At 33.7% G+C, this 18,351-nt stretch overlaps 1 protein-coding gene across 4 annotated transcripts in view; it reads left to right on the top strand.

The window, feature by feature from the left end:
• VPS13A (vacuolar protein sorting 13 homolog A) overlaps positions 1 to 18,351 on the top strand; it is a 227,052-nt gene that overhangs the window by 176,356 nt on the left and 32,345 nt on the right. For all 4 annotated transcript variants that reach the window (XM_069476374.1, XM_069476372.1, XM_069476375.1 and 1 more), the window contains 13 exons: positions 1,673 to 1,826; positions 2,359 to 2,505; positions 2,707 to 2,788; positions 3,696 to 3,765; positions 4,621 to 4,726; positions 6,613 to 6,726; positions 7,902 to 8,047; positions 9,275 to 9,356; positions 10,223 to 10,336; positions 10,967 to 11,042; positions 11,130 to 11,293; positions 12,105 to 12,150; positions 12,260 to 12,383. In XM_069476374.1, coding sequence (XP_069332475.1) covers positions 1,673 to 1,826; positions 2,359 to 2,505; positions 2,707 to 2,788; positions 3,696 to 3,765; positions 4,621 to 4,726; positions 6,613 to 6,726; positions 7,902 to 8,047; positions 9,275 to 9,356; positions 10,223 to 10,336; positions 10,967 to 11,042; positions 11,130 to 11,293; positions 12,105 to 12,150; positions 12,260 to 12,383 — 1,425 coding nt within the window. The remainder of the gene's footprint in view (positions 1 to 1,672; positions 1,827 to 2,358; positions 2,506 to 2,706; positions 2,789 to 3,695; positions 3,766 to 4,620; positions 4,727 to 6,612; positions 6,727 to 7,901; positions 8,048 to 9,274; positions 9,357 to 10,222; positions 10,337 to 10,966; positions 11,043 to 11,129; positions 11,294 to 12,104; positions 12,151 to 12,259; positions 12,384 to 18,351) is intronic.

The raw sequence follows: 18,351 nt of genomic DNA, 5'->3' as shown, positions 1-18,351 counted from the left end.
AACTTCTAGTTGCACAGGCCAGAAACCTTGGAATACTCTTTGATACCGCTCTTTATCTTGCACCCCACATCTAATCCATCAAAAAATGCTGTGCTGGCTCTACCTTCAAAATGCACATAGAATCTGTCCACTTTTTTTTTTTTTTTAATGATAGTATCTCGCTTTGTCGCCCAAGCTGAAGTGCAGTAGCATGATCATAGCTCACTGCTGCCTCGAACTCCTGGGCTCATGTGATCCTCCTGCCTCAGCCTCCCAAGTAGCTAGGACTACAGGTGCACATTACCAGACCTGGCTAATTTTTAAAAAATTTTTTGTACAGATGGGGTCTTGCTATGTCGCCCAGGCTGATATCAAACTCCTGGCCTCAAGCAATCCTCCATCCTCAGCCTCCCAAAGTGCTGGGATTACAGGTGTGAGCCACCATGTCCAGCCCTGACTACTTTTTATTATCTCACTGTTAATAATCTCATCAGAGCCATCACCATTTCTCAGGTGGCTCACTGCAATAAATTCCTAACAAGTTTCCCTTTTTTTTGCTTTGACCCATTTTTTTTTTCATCCCACCCCAACAAACAATATATTCTTAACAAAGTGTAAGTCAGATCAATAGTTATAATCTTTTTATAACCATTCAATGGTTCTTCATCTCACTGAGAGTATTTATAATGACCAACAAGGCTTTACGTTATTTAACTTCCTATCATATGTCTTACTTCATCTACTTTTTTTATTTATTTATTTTTTTTTTTGAGACAGAGTCTCACTCTGTTGCCCGGGCTAGAGTGAGTGCCATGGTGTCAGCCCAGCTCACAGCAACCCCAGACTCCTGGGCTTAAGCGATCCTACTGCCTCAGCCTCCCGAGTAGCTGGGACTACAGGCATGCGCCACCATGCCTGGCTAATTTTTTTTCTATATATATTTTAGTTGGCCAGATAATTTCTTTCTTTTTTTTTTTTTTTAGTAGAGACGGGGTCTCGCTCTTGCTCAGGCTGGTCTCGAACTCCTGACCTCGAGCGATCCACCCGCCCTGGCCTCCCAGAGTGCTAGGATTACAGGTGTGAGCCACCGCGCCCGGCCTCATCTACTTTTAACGTGTTCCTTCCATGCCAGCCTCTTTACGCTTCCTCATATACTACACATGTGTTCTTGCTTTAGGGTTTTGCTGTAGCCAATCCTTCCACTTGGAATGTTCTTCTCCTCTTGTCTGCTAGATAATTCTCTCACCTCCTTTAAGGTGGCTAAAATCTCACCTCAATGAGCCCCCTGTTGCCCACTCTATTTTAATATTGCAGCCCCCACCACTTTGCATATTCCAATTCTCCAGATCCCCCTCCCTGTGTATTTTTTCTTCTTTCAAAAGCATTTTCACCTTCCATATCTTAAAATTTACTAATTTATTTTGTTTACTATTTGTTGTTTGTCACTTCCCAACTAAAATGAAGCTCTAGAATGGCAGAGATGTTCACTGATATGTCCCTACCACCTAGAATAGTATCTGAATAGGACTTTAATAAGTATTAGTTGAATTAATTCATGTTTTTAAATTTGTAATATGCTTACTTGTAACTGAAACTATTGTAAAATTTTACTGAAGTTTTTCTAATTTATTGAATAAACCAGTTAAAAGTGTTGATAAATTAGCACTATGATTTTTGCTTTCATTTATGTAAGTTCTGATGTGGTTTGGGAGACAAAGCCCAAGAAGAAGGCGAGATGGAAGCCAATGAGTATAAAGCACACTGAGAAGTTAGAGAAAGAATTTAAGGAATATACTGAATCTTCACCTGCAGAAGATAAGGTTATTGAGTTGGACACTAACATTCCGGTAATATTTTTAAGTACTGATGTGACGTTTTAGTTTTTATTTGTTGTAGTTCAGAATCACTAGTTAATTTTAAGGAAAATCTGGCTTCCTTATAAAACAAATTGAACATAATTAATCCTACCATACATACTTTGTATAAAATATTATATTTTTAAAGGGGTGGTTATCTGTATATAAAAATCAAACTTTCTCCTAAGATGCTGCATATTAATGATTTGTTCTTTGGGTTAACAAGAAACAAAACAATTTTTTTTATTTTTATATACTTTCTTTAAAAACTTGTCATTTTTTCTTTAATTTTATTACAGTAAATTTATGTAAAAACTGATATAGCCAAGCTATAAGGATTATATAAATATTTATGTGAATTTTGTGGATATGAAGTATAAAGATCTAAGTCTAAATGTAATCAAATGTTTAGTCTACTCTTTTAGTTAGTATTATCTTAAAAAAATTTTGCTATAAATTTCTAATTCTAATCAATTGTGGATGGAAAGAAATTTTTTTGTGTTGTGGGGGGCATATTTTTCAGGTTCACTTAACACCTACTGGTAATAACATGAAAATTCTGCAACCACATATAATAGCTATACGAAGAAATTATCTTCCAGCATTAAAGGTGGAATATAGCACATCTGCACATCAATCATCATTTAGAATTCAAATTTACAGAATACAGGTAAGTCATTCTGAAAATATAGGCAGAATTGTATACTAAAGGAAAATATAAGAAAACATGTATTCTTATGGTCTGTTTTTAGTACTTCACTTTCACTGTTGGGCTAGACTTTTTGATTCCTTCTGTTTCTTAAGTCCTGTTATTCTAGTCAGGTTGTATAAATGACCTACTAATATACTGACTTGTTTTTTATTTTCTTAGATCCAAAATCAGATACATGGTGCTGTATTTCCATTTGTGTTTTATCCTATTAAACCTCCAAAGTCAGTCACCATGGATTCAGGTTTGTTTTTATTTTTAGTTTGCCGTAAAAACAGTTGTACTAGCCATTTGGTTTATTTTACTATAAATACGAAATGGAACTGTTCTCAGGTTTAATTTCTACAAGATGATTGGAAAATTAAACCGCTTGAGAAAAGACCAAGTGCTGTCTGTATGCACCTCACTTCAAAAAAACTTGAAATGAATGAATCCTGAAGAAAAGATCAATTAGAAACATATTTAGATTTTTAGAAATAGTAATTTAAAAAAACAGATTTCTAAACTGTAAACCTGTGATTTAAAAACCATTAGGACCTTTGAATAAACAGTAAGGAAGTTCAAATTCAAAGTGTTCTCTAATAGCAAAAACTGTCCTGTGTTCTCTAGGTAAGAATAACGGACAAGTTCTTTCTTCTTCCCATTTCTTTCCCTTTCCCTTTCTTCTTTCTTGCCTGTCCCTCCTCCCCCCACTTTCTTTTCTCTCCTCACTACCCTACTTCACTTCCCTCTCCCCTTGCTTTCCTACCCCATTCCCACACCACTGCCTCTAACCTGTCTTGGGCAGTGGTGTTCTTTATAATCTGCTTGAAAACTCTTTGACCAGTATACATGCTTCAGCCCCTCCTCCTCGAGGTCTGGCACAAGTCTTCAGAATCTGTTTTCACAGAGTTTCCCTGCATCCTTCTAGTTTAAAATCACTAATTTATGGGATTAATTATCCTTAGAATAACTGCAAATAATTAAAAAGAACAGTCCTGGAGTCTGAAATTAAGATTGTAATAGATCTTGCCAACTTCACTACTTTTTAATTGATACTCATGATTTAGTAAATGATTTAATTATCCATTGTGATGTATATTAAATTACAAGAGAATGCTTATCTTTTGCTTAAAGCATCATGGAAATAATTACATTTATAACCTTAACAGCACCAAAGCCCTTTACAGATGTCAGTATTGTCATGAGATCTGCAGGACATTCCCAGATATCACGTATTAAGTAAGTGCCTTAATACATTTCTTGTATGTTTATTTAATGTTTTGATTTAAATATATAAATTATTTGTACTTTTTAAAAATAAATTTCAGATAAATTGAGATTTAAACATAAGTTATAAAGGTCAAAAGTATATCAATTATTTCATAATCTTGGGAAGTCAGAAGGTTCTGAATGAAATACACCTAGGTATTTACAATAGTTTCTGAATTTGGGGTGTTTTATTCTCTTTCATGTATAGTTGTTCTCCCTTTTAAATTGTCTGTAACGATCATATGTTGTTTTAGAAAAACGAAGAAAATAATATTTTCATTTTCACTCACTGCCCATTCCAAGGAATAGAACATAGAAACATCCGTCTATGTGCTAATGCCTATCACATTTCTTCTACCTTATCACCAAACTAAACTATCTTCATTCCCTTGCTTTTTAAAATGTAGTTTTATTGTGTATGTTTTCCTAAACATTATGCTTTTTACTTTTAATTTTGTCCTAAATTTTATAAAAATGTTTCAAGCTGTAAATAGACACCTGGGGCTGGATTTTTTTTTTTTATTCAACTTTTTTGTTTATTGATTTTGTTGTATATAGCTACAGTTTATTCATTATCACTGATACATAATATTCCATTGTATGACTGTATGTCACAGTTTACTTATCTGTTTCTTCTCTATGGCCATTTTTATATTTTGAGCTTGTTTCTATTATAAACAATGTTGCCATGGTATTTTTATGTATTTATGTAAAAAATCCTCAGTTTCAAAGTTCTAATATTTACCTAGTAGCTTTTTTCCCATCTTATTTTCTCAGTGCAGTTACATTGATGATTTTTAAAATGTTTTCTGCTTTATAATGTAGGTATTTCAAAGTGTTGATTCAAGAAATGGATTTAAGGTTAGATCTTGGGTTTGTCTATGCTTTAGCAGACCTTATGACAGAAGCTGAGGTGACTGAAAAAACTGAGGTAAGACTTAAAATAATAGTATTTGATGGGAAGGATTAGGGAAAGAGGAAGACTAAAAAAAAATGAAATCATTATATATTTTTGAGGTATTTACTGGCTTTATTCCATTTTAAAAATACAGCTTAAAATTTTTTATTCTGTTGTTGTGAGTACATTGATAGAAGTTAAATATCTTGGTCATACCCCTCATTTCTAAATTGTTAATCAAAGGAAAAGCAAAGCAAAAATAATGCAGGAAAAGACGTGAACATGATTGATTATCCTTTTCTCCCAACTATTGGCCCCAAACCTTTCTTCCTATTTGCTATTAATAATTCACCTTAAAAAGGCAATTTGACTTGTCTTGTTTCCGTCTTCTATCATCTGAAAATGTAATTTCAGACTGTCTTTGATTCTAGCCATCCTAGTAGGTGTGAAATAGTTTTTCATTGCAGTTTTGATTTGCAGTTACCTGATGACTAATGGTGTTGAGCATTTTTTGATGTGTTCATTTGCCATTTGTATGTATTACATGGAGAAATGTTCATTCAGATCCTTTACCTATTATTGAATGGGTTATTTGTCTTTTTATTATCGAGTTACAAAAGTTCTTTGTATAGTCTGGATACAAATCCATTATCAGATATATGATTTTCAAATATTTCCTCTCATTCTGTGTGGTGTCTTTTCACTTTCTTGATATTATCTTTTGGAGCCCAAAAGTTTTTTATGTTAATGAAATCCAAATCATTTTTTCTTCTGTTCCTCATGTGTTTGGTGTTATTTCTAAGAATCTTTTGATGAATACAAGGTCAAGAATATTTAGCCTTATGTTCTGAAAGTTTTAAGTTTTAGCCCTTACAATTAGGTCTTTGACTCATTTTGAATTCATTTTTATTTATAGTGTGAGGTATACTGGTCCAAACTCTTCTTTTGCATGTGGCTATCCAGTTGTTCTGGTACCATTTCTTGAAAAGACTATTGATTCCTCATTGAATGGTCTTGGCGCCCTGTTGAAAATCAGTTAACAATAGACACATAGTTTTATTCCATTGGTCTATGCATTTATCTTTGTGCATATCACTCTATCTTGGTTATTATTGCCTTGTCGTAAGTTTTGAAATTGGGAAGCATGAATCCTCCTACCTTGTCGTCCTTTTTTCAAGATTGTTTTGGCTGTTCTGAGTCCCTTGCAATTCCATATGAATTCTTCAAACTTGAAGAACTTGAAAAGCTGGTCTTCTGAAAGGGGTTACATTGAATTCTATAGATTAATTTGGGGGGGGTTGCCATCTTAATAGCATTAAGTCTTCTGCTCCTTGAACATAACATGTTTTCTCATTTATGTAGATCTTTAATTTTTTTTAACAATGTTATATAGTTTTCAGAGTAAAAATTTTGCATTTCCTTTGTTAAATTTATTCCTAAGTATTTTATTCTTTTTATAGTATTATGAGTGAAATTGTTTTTTAATTTCACTTTGGATTGTTCCTGTTAGTATATAGAAATACAATTTTTTTTTATATTCAGTGAAACCACTAATCACCTAATGCAAAATTATTTTCAGTACCTCCTTCTTTTTTTTATTGGCCTCTGTAGGTTACATTAAGGCAGTACCATAATGTTATGAGTTTATGATTATGTGTAAAGAACAAATATTTCCAAGAGAGCATTGATGGAATGGATTAGTGACATTTTAGAATAAAATTTATAGGCACATGAAGAAAATAATGATCCAATATCAGTATTGCTCATGATTGGAAAGTACTGCCTCAGAAGGGAAACTAGCAAACTATAGAAGAGTTCTGGATATGATAGAAGAGTTTCAGCAGTGGGTGAACTATTGGCTTAAATATCTCATGCAAATAGATCCCCTCAGTTTTTAATATTTTGTGTTCCTTTTATAGGTTGAACTTTTTCATAAAGATATAGAAGCTTTCAAAGAAGAATATAAAACAGTTTCATTAGTAGATCAGTCACAAGTCAGTCTCTATGAATATTTTCATATATCTCCTATCAAGGTATGAGAAAAATAAGCCATTTTTATTGTCCTTGATAATCTAGGTAATATCACATTGATTTGATCCATTTAGGAAGAATATAGCATTTAAATTATATTCTTTAATAGTATATAAAATCTTTATATACTTTACAATGTATAAATGTAACTTTACAATTATAAATAAATAACATAAGAATGATCCTTTTAAATTTTTATTTATTTTTTCTTAAAATAGTTTTTCACCATGTGGAGCCACCTACAGCATGTATTTATATGTTTATAATTTGGCCTATCATTATTTTACTTTGATTTTTTTCTTAAGCTGTTTGGTGACAATTTTCAAAATTTTGTGTATGATATGTATATTAGTTTTAAATTATAAAGTAGTCTTGATTTAAGAATTAAAGGTTGGAATGAAATCTAAGTTAGTTTTTAATGCAAAATGTTTCAGTTAATTAAAGAAAATTATACAACCATATGCACAGAATGTATATGCACCATAATACAAAAGTGCTTTTTAACTGGCTTCATCATATTGACTTAATTCTAATAGTTAAAACGTATACTTTTTGGAGGTACAGATGCTCCTTAACTTAACAATAGTCAATACTCATTGTGTTGAAAATCTTGTAGGTCAAAATGCACTTAGTATACCTAACGTACCAGGTATCATAGCTTAGCCTAGCTACCTTAAACATTCTTGAGACACTTACATTAGCCCACACTTGGGCAGAGTCATCTGACACAAAGTCCATTTTCTAATAAAGTTATAAAGAATTTTGAATCAAAATTCAAAGTACAGTTTCTACTGAGTCAGTATTGCTTCTACATCATTGTAAAGTTGAAAAGTCATAAGTTGAACCATCATTTAAGTTGTGGACCAGTCTGAGTTATTTTCAACAACTTCAATTTGATTGTTAATGTTATCAATAAATTTATAAAAATGAATATTTTCTTACATTTACCAGAAGAATGGGATTGTACCAAATATCATATAATTTTAAATTGTTGAGTTTAAAATTTAGTTATAAAGCTATGTTAGATGTTAAATTCCTTCATGTTTCTTGGCATAATCCAGATAACTTTGAAACCTTATTTATGGTATAGTGAATATAAAATGAAATTGATTTTTAAGAGTTAAAATTGTCAATATAAAGAAAGTACTTTTAAATATTTATCTCTTTATCTTTTTAGTTGCATTTAAGTGTTTCACTGAGTTCGGGCAGAGAAGAATCTAAAGATTCAAAACAGGATGAAGGACTGATTCCAGTTCATTCTTTAAATCTTTTGTTGAAGAGTATTGGTGCCACTCTTACAGATGTACAAGATGTAGTTTTTAAGTATGTTTAATATTCAAATCTGTAAATTGATAAAAAGTCTATTTTATATTTACCTAAAAGTTTTGTAGATGAAAAAGCATGAAGATTGCAGAACATATGCAAAATGTGGTTTTTACTTTTAAATGGACTACAATCTAAATAACACCAAATGTATTACCTGCTAACCTTTAATTACTAAATTACAGAATAATTAGTAAATAATTTCCTTAAGACAAAGAGACAAAGGCCCTTCAAATTTATGCATTTTAGAAGGTCTTTTTGGCCTAGCAAAGGACTGTTAAAATGTGTATGATCCAAAAGTGTGGTGATTGAAATCTAAGGCTTTGAAGCCAATAGGATTGAGACTCTTTAAAACATAGGCAACTAGACACAATGAATACAATAATAGGGGAAATGAAGGGATCAGTTTAAATGTTATAGTCAAGACTTTATATTTTAATGTGAGTCATAATGGAAACTAATAGAGTATTTATCTAACCAAAGAGACTCAAAGTCTGAGTTGAGACTTTAGAATGCTAAATGCTTTGGATGCTACTTTTCAGGTAGCATCTAGAACTGATTATTAAGTATTATACTAAGAATTAATAAGTCCAATAAGAGGTAACTCTGAACCTAGATAAGGTTAGATAAGTGTCAAATAAAAGAACATAGATTTGATGACAGCAGGAATACGATGAAATTTCTAATCTTGTTGTTGTCATATACAACAATAAGAAACACAGCTTTTCAGTTAGTGGATCAGGTATATGCTATGAATCGGTTATAAATAAGCTGATCTTGATTCCTCAGCCCTCAGCCCATTAGGCAGGACCTGCAGCAACTGAACCCTGGCCATTCTTGAACAACCTTTTCTATTTACTTGTGTGTTGAGTATTTTCTGTGTGGGCCATGATAGGACAGAGTTGGGACCTACAGTTCTAGGGGTCCATGAATGTGATCCATGGTCTGTGAATGCCCTAAATTATATGAAAAGTTGTATATATTGGTGACTTTTGTGGAGATAAGACACACAGCTTTTATCAGATTCTTAGAGGATTCTTTGACTAGAATGTGCAGAGATCTATGTGAGAGTAGATTTTCTGATTGGCATGGGAAAATGTATTAATACTAGAAGGAAAGATTTAAAAAAAAAATTCTAAAGAAAATAAAGCCACTCATTAATATGAAATACACTTTCTTTCTCCATACACATGTACCCACGTATGTGTATTTATATGTTTTTTTCAGGCTTGCATTTTTTGAACTCAACTATCAGTTCCATACAACATCTGAACTACAGTCTGAAGTAGTAAGACACTATTCAAAACAGGTTTGTCTAAGATTATCTTACAAAGGGACAGTGGTATAGACTAGTGAAAAACCTTATGTGTCTGTAAACATATAATGTAGAATTGTCAAGGAAGTAAATAGCCATTTTCAAAATTTTAAAACATTTTTTCCCCTCTCAAAATTGTAGAACAAATTGAACTCAACCACTACTTAAGTTTTTTGTCCTTCTATTTTTTAGCCACTGACAGGAATTTTCTTCTGGATCAGTGTGGACTAGAAATAAACAGATCTTTAAGTAAAACATTAACTAAGTAATTTATCACATTTACTTTAAAAATGGGTTCAAGGGAAACTATTAATAACTGATGAATACAGAATATTTTTTTATGTAACTAGTTGTTGAGTCTATAGATATATTATTTTAATGTTTTTTTTTTTCCCACCTCTAGAAAGACTCCTATGTTGTATGATATAACTTACAGGGGATCTGAGATAGCTGTGATATAGTGAACAGATCACTGAGAATGACTCAAGAGATTTGTGTTTGGGTCTTATGTTTGCCTTATACCTCCTGTGTGGCCCTGGGTATCATTTGATCTGTATGTTTCTACAGTTACCACCAAATGATAGATAACAACAACTATCACAGATAATTGTAAAAGTGAAAGTATTTTACATATTCTAGAGCTTTATGTGAATATAATGTTATATTATTTCTGATACTATAATACCAAATTGTTTTTTAAAAACTAAGAATAATGATTAATAAGGTGACACGGTTTAGGTGTTAAAATTGGTGTAAAAGGCGTTAGCCTAAGAAAACTGGATATGCGTACTAAATAATGCATAAGAAAAAAAAATAGGTCTAATTATCTGAATTTGTAAATATTCATATTTTCTTTTTAGGCCATTAAACAGATGTATGTACTCATTCTTGGACTTGATGTTTTGGGAAATCCCTTTGGCTTAATTAGAGAATTTTCTGAAGGCGTAGAAGCATTTTTTTATGAACCTTACCAGGTAAAATAGTTATTCTTGTGTTGTGCATTATCTCACACTAATACTTTCAAGATAATACATTTCTATTGTTAGCTTGAGTTGTAGGTGTAAATAGATTTTGGAAGACACACAAAAAGACATTATTTTGCAACAAACAATGGTAAGAGGTTTTTGGAGGGCTTTGGGGGAAATTTTTACCTTTTCCCTCAAAATTTAAATTTAAGATTTTGTTAAGATATGCTGAATTTCAAGTATTCTGTTGGTATGTAAAAGATGGGTAAACTTCAGACTATAGTAGAAGGAAGATCACCACATACAGGCAGTCTTACTTTGCACAGTAGTGTGAAACTATAAAAATAATCGTGCAGACTGACACCTGCAAAATAATCTTAACAACCAATGGGAAAAATTATGAGTGTTACATATCCCTTAAAACTTCCTGTCAAAAAATCTCTCCTACTTTTGCTTATAAATGTATAGGGCAATACAAAATAAAGTAAAACTAATATTTGTTTTGTACACTGTAATTTAAAACATTAGAAACATTAAGTATGTGGAAGTATTTATTTCTTTTATTAAAAACTTACCAGGTTCACCTGTAAAAGTGAATATAAACTAACGTACTTACTTATTAATTATTTGGCCTTTTAGGGAGCCATCCAGGGTCCTGAAGAGTTTGTGGAGGGAATGGCACTAGGACTTAAGGCACTAGTTGGTGGAGCTGTTGGTAAGAAACAGAATGTCTACCAAATATTATTGTGCTAGAAAGTAATTATGTCATTGCTTTTATTAAAGATGTCATAATTTCTTTTAGGTGGATTAGCTGGTGCTGCCTCCAAAATCACCGGTGCTATGGCTAAAGGGGTAGCAGCTATGACTATGGATGAAGACTACCAACAGAAGAGAAGAGAAGCCATGAATAAGCAACCAGCTGGTTTAAGAGAAGGCATCACTCGTGGAGGAAAAGGCTTAGTTTCTGTAAGAAATTTTATAAGGTTTTGAACATTTTAGGAAATAGCTTTTAAACATATATATGTATATATATATATATATTTATTTATTTATTTATTTTAATTTATTCAGGATATTATAGAGGTATAAACATTGTGGTTACATGTAATGCGTTTGCACCACCCAAGCCAGGGCTACAAGCGTGTCCCTCCCCATACAGTGCATTCCACTTCCATTTGTTGTGGGTTTACTCCCACCCCACCCCACCCCTGGCACCCAATGAGTATTACTACCATTTTAGTTCTTTGAGGTGTCTCCAAATTACTTTCCACAGGGGTTGTACTAATTTGCAGTTCCACCAGCAGTGTAAGAGTGTTCCAATTTCTCCACACCCACACCAGCATTTGTTGTTTTGGAGCTTTTTGATAAGGGCCATTCTCACTGGAGTTAGGTGATATCTCATTATAGTTTTGATTTGCATTTCCCTAATGATTAGAGATGTTGAGCACTTTTTTATATGTTTGGTGGCCATTAGTTTGTCTTCTTTTGACTCTCCTTAAATTATTATTTTAAGAATAGTGGGTGGTAGCATATAAAATATGTCAAAAATCCTGTTTAAATAAAACACTTAGGAAATATGAGGGTGTCTGGAAAATATCTAGCCATTGTTAATATAATGAGAACGCTTACATGGCTAGATACTTTCCGGACAGCCCTTGTATGTTAATTCTTATGGTATATAAAAAGCCAAACTCGGCATTTTTTGTGTAAGCAAGACTTGGTTCCTCTAGGCATCATATGGAAGTATTATAAATTTTCAATTGTGTTTTCCCTTTAGGGTTTTGTAAGTGGCATAACAGGAATTGTTACAAAACCAATCAAAGGCAAGTATAGTAGTTTCTTTGGGTGGTATGTATTACCAAGTCTTTCATAAGTTGATTCTATTTTCATTCTTGAATCAATTGTCTAAAACTTTATCTTTTTTCTTTCTAGGGGCTCAAAAAGAAGGAGCAGCTGGTTTCTTTAAAGGTGTTGGGAAAGGTTTAGTTGGAGCAGTAGCAAGGCCAACTGGAGGCATCATAGACATGGCCAGTAGTACATTTCAAGGAATAAAAAGGTAAGTTCTCTTTGATGTAGGAAATGAGTAAAATGCTTAAGCCATGAGAAATGAAATATGTCTGCTGTTTGGCTTCAAGCACTTAGTTATTGTCTTAGTTTTTTGCTGCTATAACATAATACCACTGACTGGGTAATTTATAATGAACATAAATTTATTGACTCATGGTTCTGGAGGCTAGAAAGTCCAAGATCGAGAGGCCACAGTTGGCTAGGGACTTCTCACCATGCCATCCCGTGGCAGAGGGACAATGAGAAGTGGTGAGAGAAAGAGAAAAGAGGACTAACTTGTCCTTTTATAATGAATGGACTCTTGCAATAACAGCATTAATCCATTCATGAGGGCAGAACCTCATGGCCGAATTATCTCTCATTAGGCCCCACCTCCCAGCACTTGTGAATTAGGGGTTAAGTTTCCAGTATATGCTTTTAGGGGGGCACATTCAAACCATAGCATTTATGAACACTGCAGTATAGCAGGTTGCATATAATCTTTTTAATTCCTTTCAATATTTTTTAAGTTGCTGCCATTGCATGATTTCAACTTATATAGAGTTCTTTATTGTTCATTCATTCCTCACAGCTTTGCAAGAGCAGTTTGGCAAGTTAAGAAAGCTTTTCAGTTATCTTAGTTGAAATACATTAATGTAATGCTATATGTCAGTTATAAAATTGGCAAATACATTCTGTCTCCATTTTTGAGAAATAAAGAATGGTATTTTATATTCTTTGGTGCAGACTCAGTTCATCTTCATGCTTCCTTTATGATCTTATTTTTTTATAAAACTATTATAACAGACCTGCCTATCCACAGAGGATATGTTCCAAGATCCCAAGTGGATGCCTGAAACCACAGATAAGACTAAACCCTATATATACTATGTTTTTTCCCATACATTCATACCTATGATGAAATTTAATTTTAAATTAGACACAGTAAGAGATTAGTAACAGTAACCAATAATAAAATAGGACAATTACACCAATATACTGTAATAAAAGTAAAATGAGGGTTACTTGAACACAAGCACTGCAGTACCCCGACAGGTAATGAAGATGCTGCTAAGTGACTAGTGGGCAGGCAGCATATACAGTGTGCATATGCTGGACAAAAGGATTATTCACATCCCAGGAATGACAGAGCAGGATGGTGTGAGATTTCATCACGTAGTCAGAAGAGCATGCAATTTAAAACTTATGAAATGTTTATTTTTGGAATTTTCCATTTAATATTTTTGGACTGTGGATGACTAAAACTGTAGAAAGTGGAAACGTGGATAAGGGGAGACTATTGTATGTCCATTCCCTTTCTCTTCATTTGTGCAAGTAATTTTAATACACACTCCTTTTTCCTCCAAATTAAATTTGGCTTAAGACTGAAAGTTAGTAGTTTCATCATTGTTACCTCTGTCCTAGAAATTTGTAAAACATACAATGGATGATGAAATTAATGCTAATGAGACCTCACTTAGAAAGTTAAGTGGATGGATACCTTCCTAATCTTTTTCCTTATATTTTCTCTTACTTCCTACTCTATAGGGATAAGTGTTGTCATCATCTGTACTGTTCCTCCTACTGGTAACCATAATTAGGTGTTTCTGTTTTGCAATTTAGAATTAAGATGTGAAGAAAGAGGTCAGTCTCCTCCACCTGTACCTTGTTTCATAACTGTAATGTGTTGAGTCATCAGGTCCCAAAGTAGCCTCAATTTTTATAAAGCAAAAATTGACGAAGTCATAAGAACTTTCCAAATGTACAATAATTGTGGAAGAATTTAGTATTTCTTTCAATAATTGATAGATCAGAAAGATAAAAGTAAGTAAATAGATGATTTGAACACAGTTAACAAGCTATCTCATACACACATGTAAATACGGATTCAACACATTTTAGAGAGTATCTTCTCTGATCTAGACACTGTTCTAATCACTGGAGTAATCAGCAGTGAACACAGTTGTCAAAGTTCTTGTCTTTAGCTTACATTCTAATGGGAGAGTAATAAAAATAAGCAACTGGTAAATATATGGTATACTAAATGGTGGAAAATGCTTTAAAGAAAAATAAAGTAGATTTAGAAGATAAGGAGATCCAAAGTGATGGGGAGGAAGGTTGCTATTTTATATATACATTATTCAAGGGTGCTTTACTGGTGTGATTATATTTGAAGAGAGACCTGAAAGAAGTAAGGGAGTGAGCCGTGTGAGAAGACTGTCCCAGGCAGAAGGAGTGGCAAGTCAAAAGACCTGATGCAGGAGTATGCTTGGCTATTTGAGTGTGCCTGGAGTAGAGAGTGAGCAAAGGGGAAAGTTGGAAAAGATGATATCAAGGAATGAGCAGAGGATTAGCTCACGTAGAGCTTGGCAAGCCACTGTAAGGGCTTAGTCTTTGTCTTGGGTAAGACTAGAAGTTGTTGGAAGGTTTTGTGCCAGAGAAATGATGTGAGCTGGCTTTTGTGTTAAGAATAAACCACAGGGGGACCACAGTTGAAACAGTGGAGAACTTAAGAGGCTTTTGTGGTAATCCGAGTGAGAGATGGTGATTTGACTATTACAGTGCTAAAGGTTCTAAGAAGAGGTTATGTTCTGTATGGATTTCGAAGGTAGTCACAATAGGATTAGTTGGTAAATTATATGTGGAATATGAAAGAAAGAGAATCGTCAAGGATAATTCTAAAGTTTTTGTATGTACCACTGGAAGGATGAGGTTGCCATTCCTTGTAGGGACTTAGATATTACCTCTTGAATATATTAAGCTTAAAATATCTCTAAGACATCCAAATGGAGGCATCAAGTAATTGAGTGTAAGACTCTAAAGTTTAAGAGAAAAGTCTAAGAGAGAGTTAAAAATTTGAGATTTGTGAGCCTATAATTGAGTGTTTAAAATCATGAGATTGGATGAGATCACCTAGGGAATGAGAATGGAAAAGAGAAAAAAGAGGTCCAGGGACTTGACTCTCAGGCATACCCTTAGAAGTTGGAAAAATGAGGAAGAACCATTTCCAAGGTCTCCAAAAAGGAGACTGAAAAGGAATGGTCATTAAGGTAAGGAGGATAATCAAGAAAGTGGTATTCCACAAGCCAAGAAACAGACAATCCCAGCTTATGCAATATCATTGTTTAAGAGAAAAGAGAAATCTGCCTGCCTCATTTTGTGCATGAGTGTGGTAAGTTTGATTTGAAAGCCAGATGTGGAATTTATAACAGGGGAATCATTCCTCTCCTTACCCTTGCAATCCCTTCTGCTTAGAATACTCTTCCCCCAATTGTCAGCATGGCTCACTTCCCTTACTCAAAAGTTATCTTCCCAGTGAGGCTATGACCACTCTAAAATTTCAGTTTACCCCCTACCCCCACCCCCACCCCCACCCCAGATGCTTTTATTTCTCTTCTCTCCTTTATTTTTTATCTCTTTAGCTCTTTGACCACTATTTAATATATTATATATTTTATCTTGTTTATTTGTCTTTCCTGCTAGAATGTAAGTTCCATGCATGTAGTGGCTCTTGTCTTTTTTCATAGTACTTAGAATATTGCTTGACATGTGGTAGTTTTTTTTAAATTGAGATAATTGTAGGTTTGCATACAGTTGTAGGAAATATGCAGAGAGATTTCTTATGTACTGTATTACGGGGTTTCTGCGGCCACTGTAACAAATTACCACAATCTTAAACGGCAGAACTTTATTTTCTCATAGCTCTGGAGGCCAGAAGTCTGAAATCAAGGTGTGAGCAGGGCCACATTCCCTTTGGAGTGAAGAATTTGTGCCTTGCCTCTTCTTGCTTCCAGTGCTTACAGGGTACCTTGACTTTTGGCTGTACCACTCTAAACTCTGCATCTCTGCTTTCATCTTCATGTTGCCTTTTCCTTTGTGTGTCTAATCTGCTCTCTGTGATGAGGACAGTTAGGGTGGCATTTACAGCCTGCCTGGATAATACAGGATTATCTCTTTATCTCAAAATGCTTAATTTAATCACAGCTTAGACTTTACCATATAAGATAACATTCACAGGTTCTAGGGATTAGAACCTGATATCTTTGGGAGCCACCATTCAGGCCACTATATTTACTTTGCCCATCTTCTACAACAGTAACATTTTACAAAACTGTAGTATAATATTGCAACCAGGATATTGACATTGATATAATCCACTGATCTTATTCAAATTTCTCCAGTTTGACTTATACTCATTTGCTTGTATATGTAATAGTTCTATACAATTTTACCACCTGTAGGTTCATGTATCCACCACCACAGTCAAGATACTGTACAGTTCCAGCACCACAGAAATCCTTTCAGTTGCTCTTTTATAACCACATCCACCTCCCTCCACATACGCCCATAATCCAAAATGTTGCTTTAAACACCCTAATATAGTCTTTTAAAAATTGAGGTATAATTTACAAACTATAAAAGTTACCATTGTAAAGTGTACATTTCAGTAGTTTTTAGTGTATTCACAAGATTGTGCAATTGTCACCACACTAATTCCAGGACGTTTTCATTGCCCCAGAAAGAAACCGTTGCTCATTAACAGTCACTCACCATCCCTCCCACCCCTCAGCCAACAACCACCACTATTCTACTTTCAGCCCTTACAGATTTGCCTATTCTGGACATTCATATAAATTGAATTATACAATATGTGGCCTCTTATGGCTAGCTTCCTTCACTTAACATTATGATGTTTTCAGGGGTCATCCATGTTGTAGCATAAGGGTGAACTTCATTCCTTTTTATGGCTGAGTAATGTGTATACCACCTCTATCTGCTCATTAGCTGATGGATATTTAGGTTTCGTTTTTTTTTTTTTTTTTTGACTGTTGATAATACTGCTAAAAACATTTATATATATAAGTTTTGTGTGGACGTATGTTATTAATTCTCTTGAGTATGTACTGTTTTCCATAGAGGTTGTACTAACTTGCAGTCTCACCAACAGTGTATAAGTGTTCCTGTCTCTCTGTATCCATGCCAGCATCTATTTATTGGTTTTTGACTTTTTAATAGTAGCCATTGTGACAGGGGTAAGGTGATATTTCACTGTGGTTTTAATTTGCATTTCCCTGATGATTAGTGATGATGAGCATTTTTTCCTGTTTGCTGGCTATTTGTCTGTCTTCTTTTGAAAAGCTTCTGTTCATGTCTTTTGCCCACATTTTAATGGGGCTGTGTGTTCTTTTCTTGCTCATTTGCTTGAGTTCTTTGTAGATTCTGAATGTAAGCCCTTTATCAGATATATAGTTTGCAAATATTTTTTCCCATTCTGTAGGTTGTCTATTCACTCTGTTGATTATTTCCTTTACTGTGCAGAAGCTTTTCAATTTAATCAAGTCCCATTTATTTATTTTTGTTGTTGCTGTAATTGCCTTTGGGGTCTTAGTCATAAAATTCTTTGCTTAGGCTGATATGTAGAAGAGTTTTGCTTACATTTTATTCTAGAATTTTTATGGTTTCATGCCTTACATTTAAGTCTTAAATCCATCTTGAATTAATTTTTGTATATGGCAAGAGATAGGGATCCTGACTTATTTTCTTAATGTGCTATCCAATTTTCCCAGCATCATTTATTGAATAGGGCTTCCTTTCCTCAGAGTATGTTGTTGTCTGCTTTGTCAAAGATCAGTTGGTTGTAGATAGAAGGTTTTATATCTGGGTTCTCCATTCTGTTCCGTTGGTCTATGTCTCTATTTTTATACCAATACCATGCTGTTTTGGTTACTATAGCCTTGTAGTATAGTTTGAAGTCTGATAAGATGATGCCTCCAGATTCTTTTTCCTTAAGATTGCTTTGGCTATTCAGGCTCTTGTTTTTATTCTAAACAAAGCATAGAATTATTTTTTCTAGATCTGTGAAATATGACATTGGTATTTTGACGGGGATTACATTGAATCTATAAATCACTTTGGGCGGTATGGGCATTTTAATGATGTTGATTCTACCAATCTACCAGCGTGAAATATTTTTCCAT

The sequence above is a fragment of the Eulemur rufifrons genome, chromosome 7 (genome assembly GCF_041146395.1).
Source record: "Eulemur rufifrons isolate Redbay chromosome 7, OSU_ERuf_1, whole genome shotgun sequence".
In the NCBI taxonomy this organism is placed as follows: domain Eukaryota; kingdom Metazoa; phylum Chordata; class Mammalia; order Primates; family Lemuridae; genus Eulemur; species Eulemur rufifrons.
The sequence above is the reverse complement of the archived record's forward strand: the minus strand, read 5'-3'. Positions and strand labels throughout refer to the sequence as shown.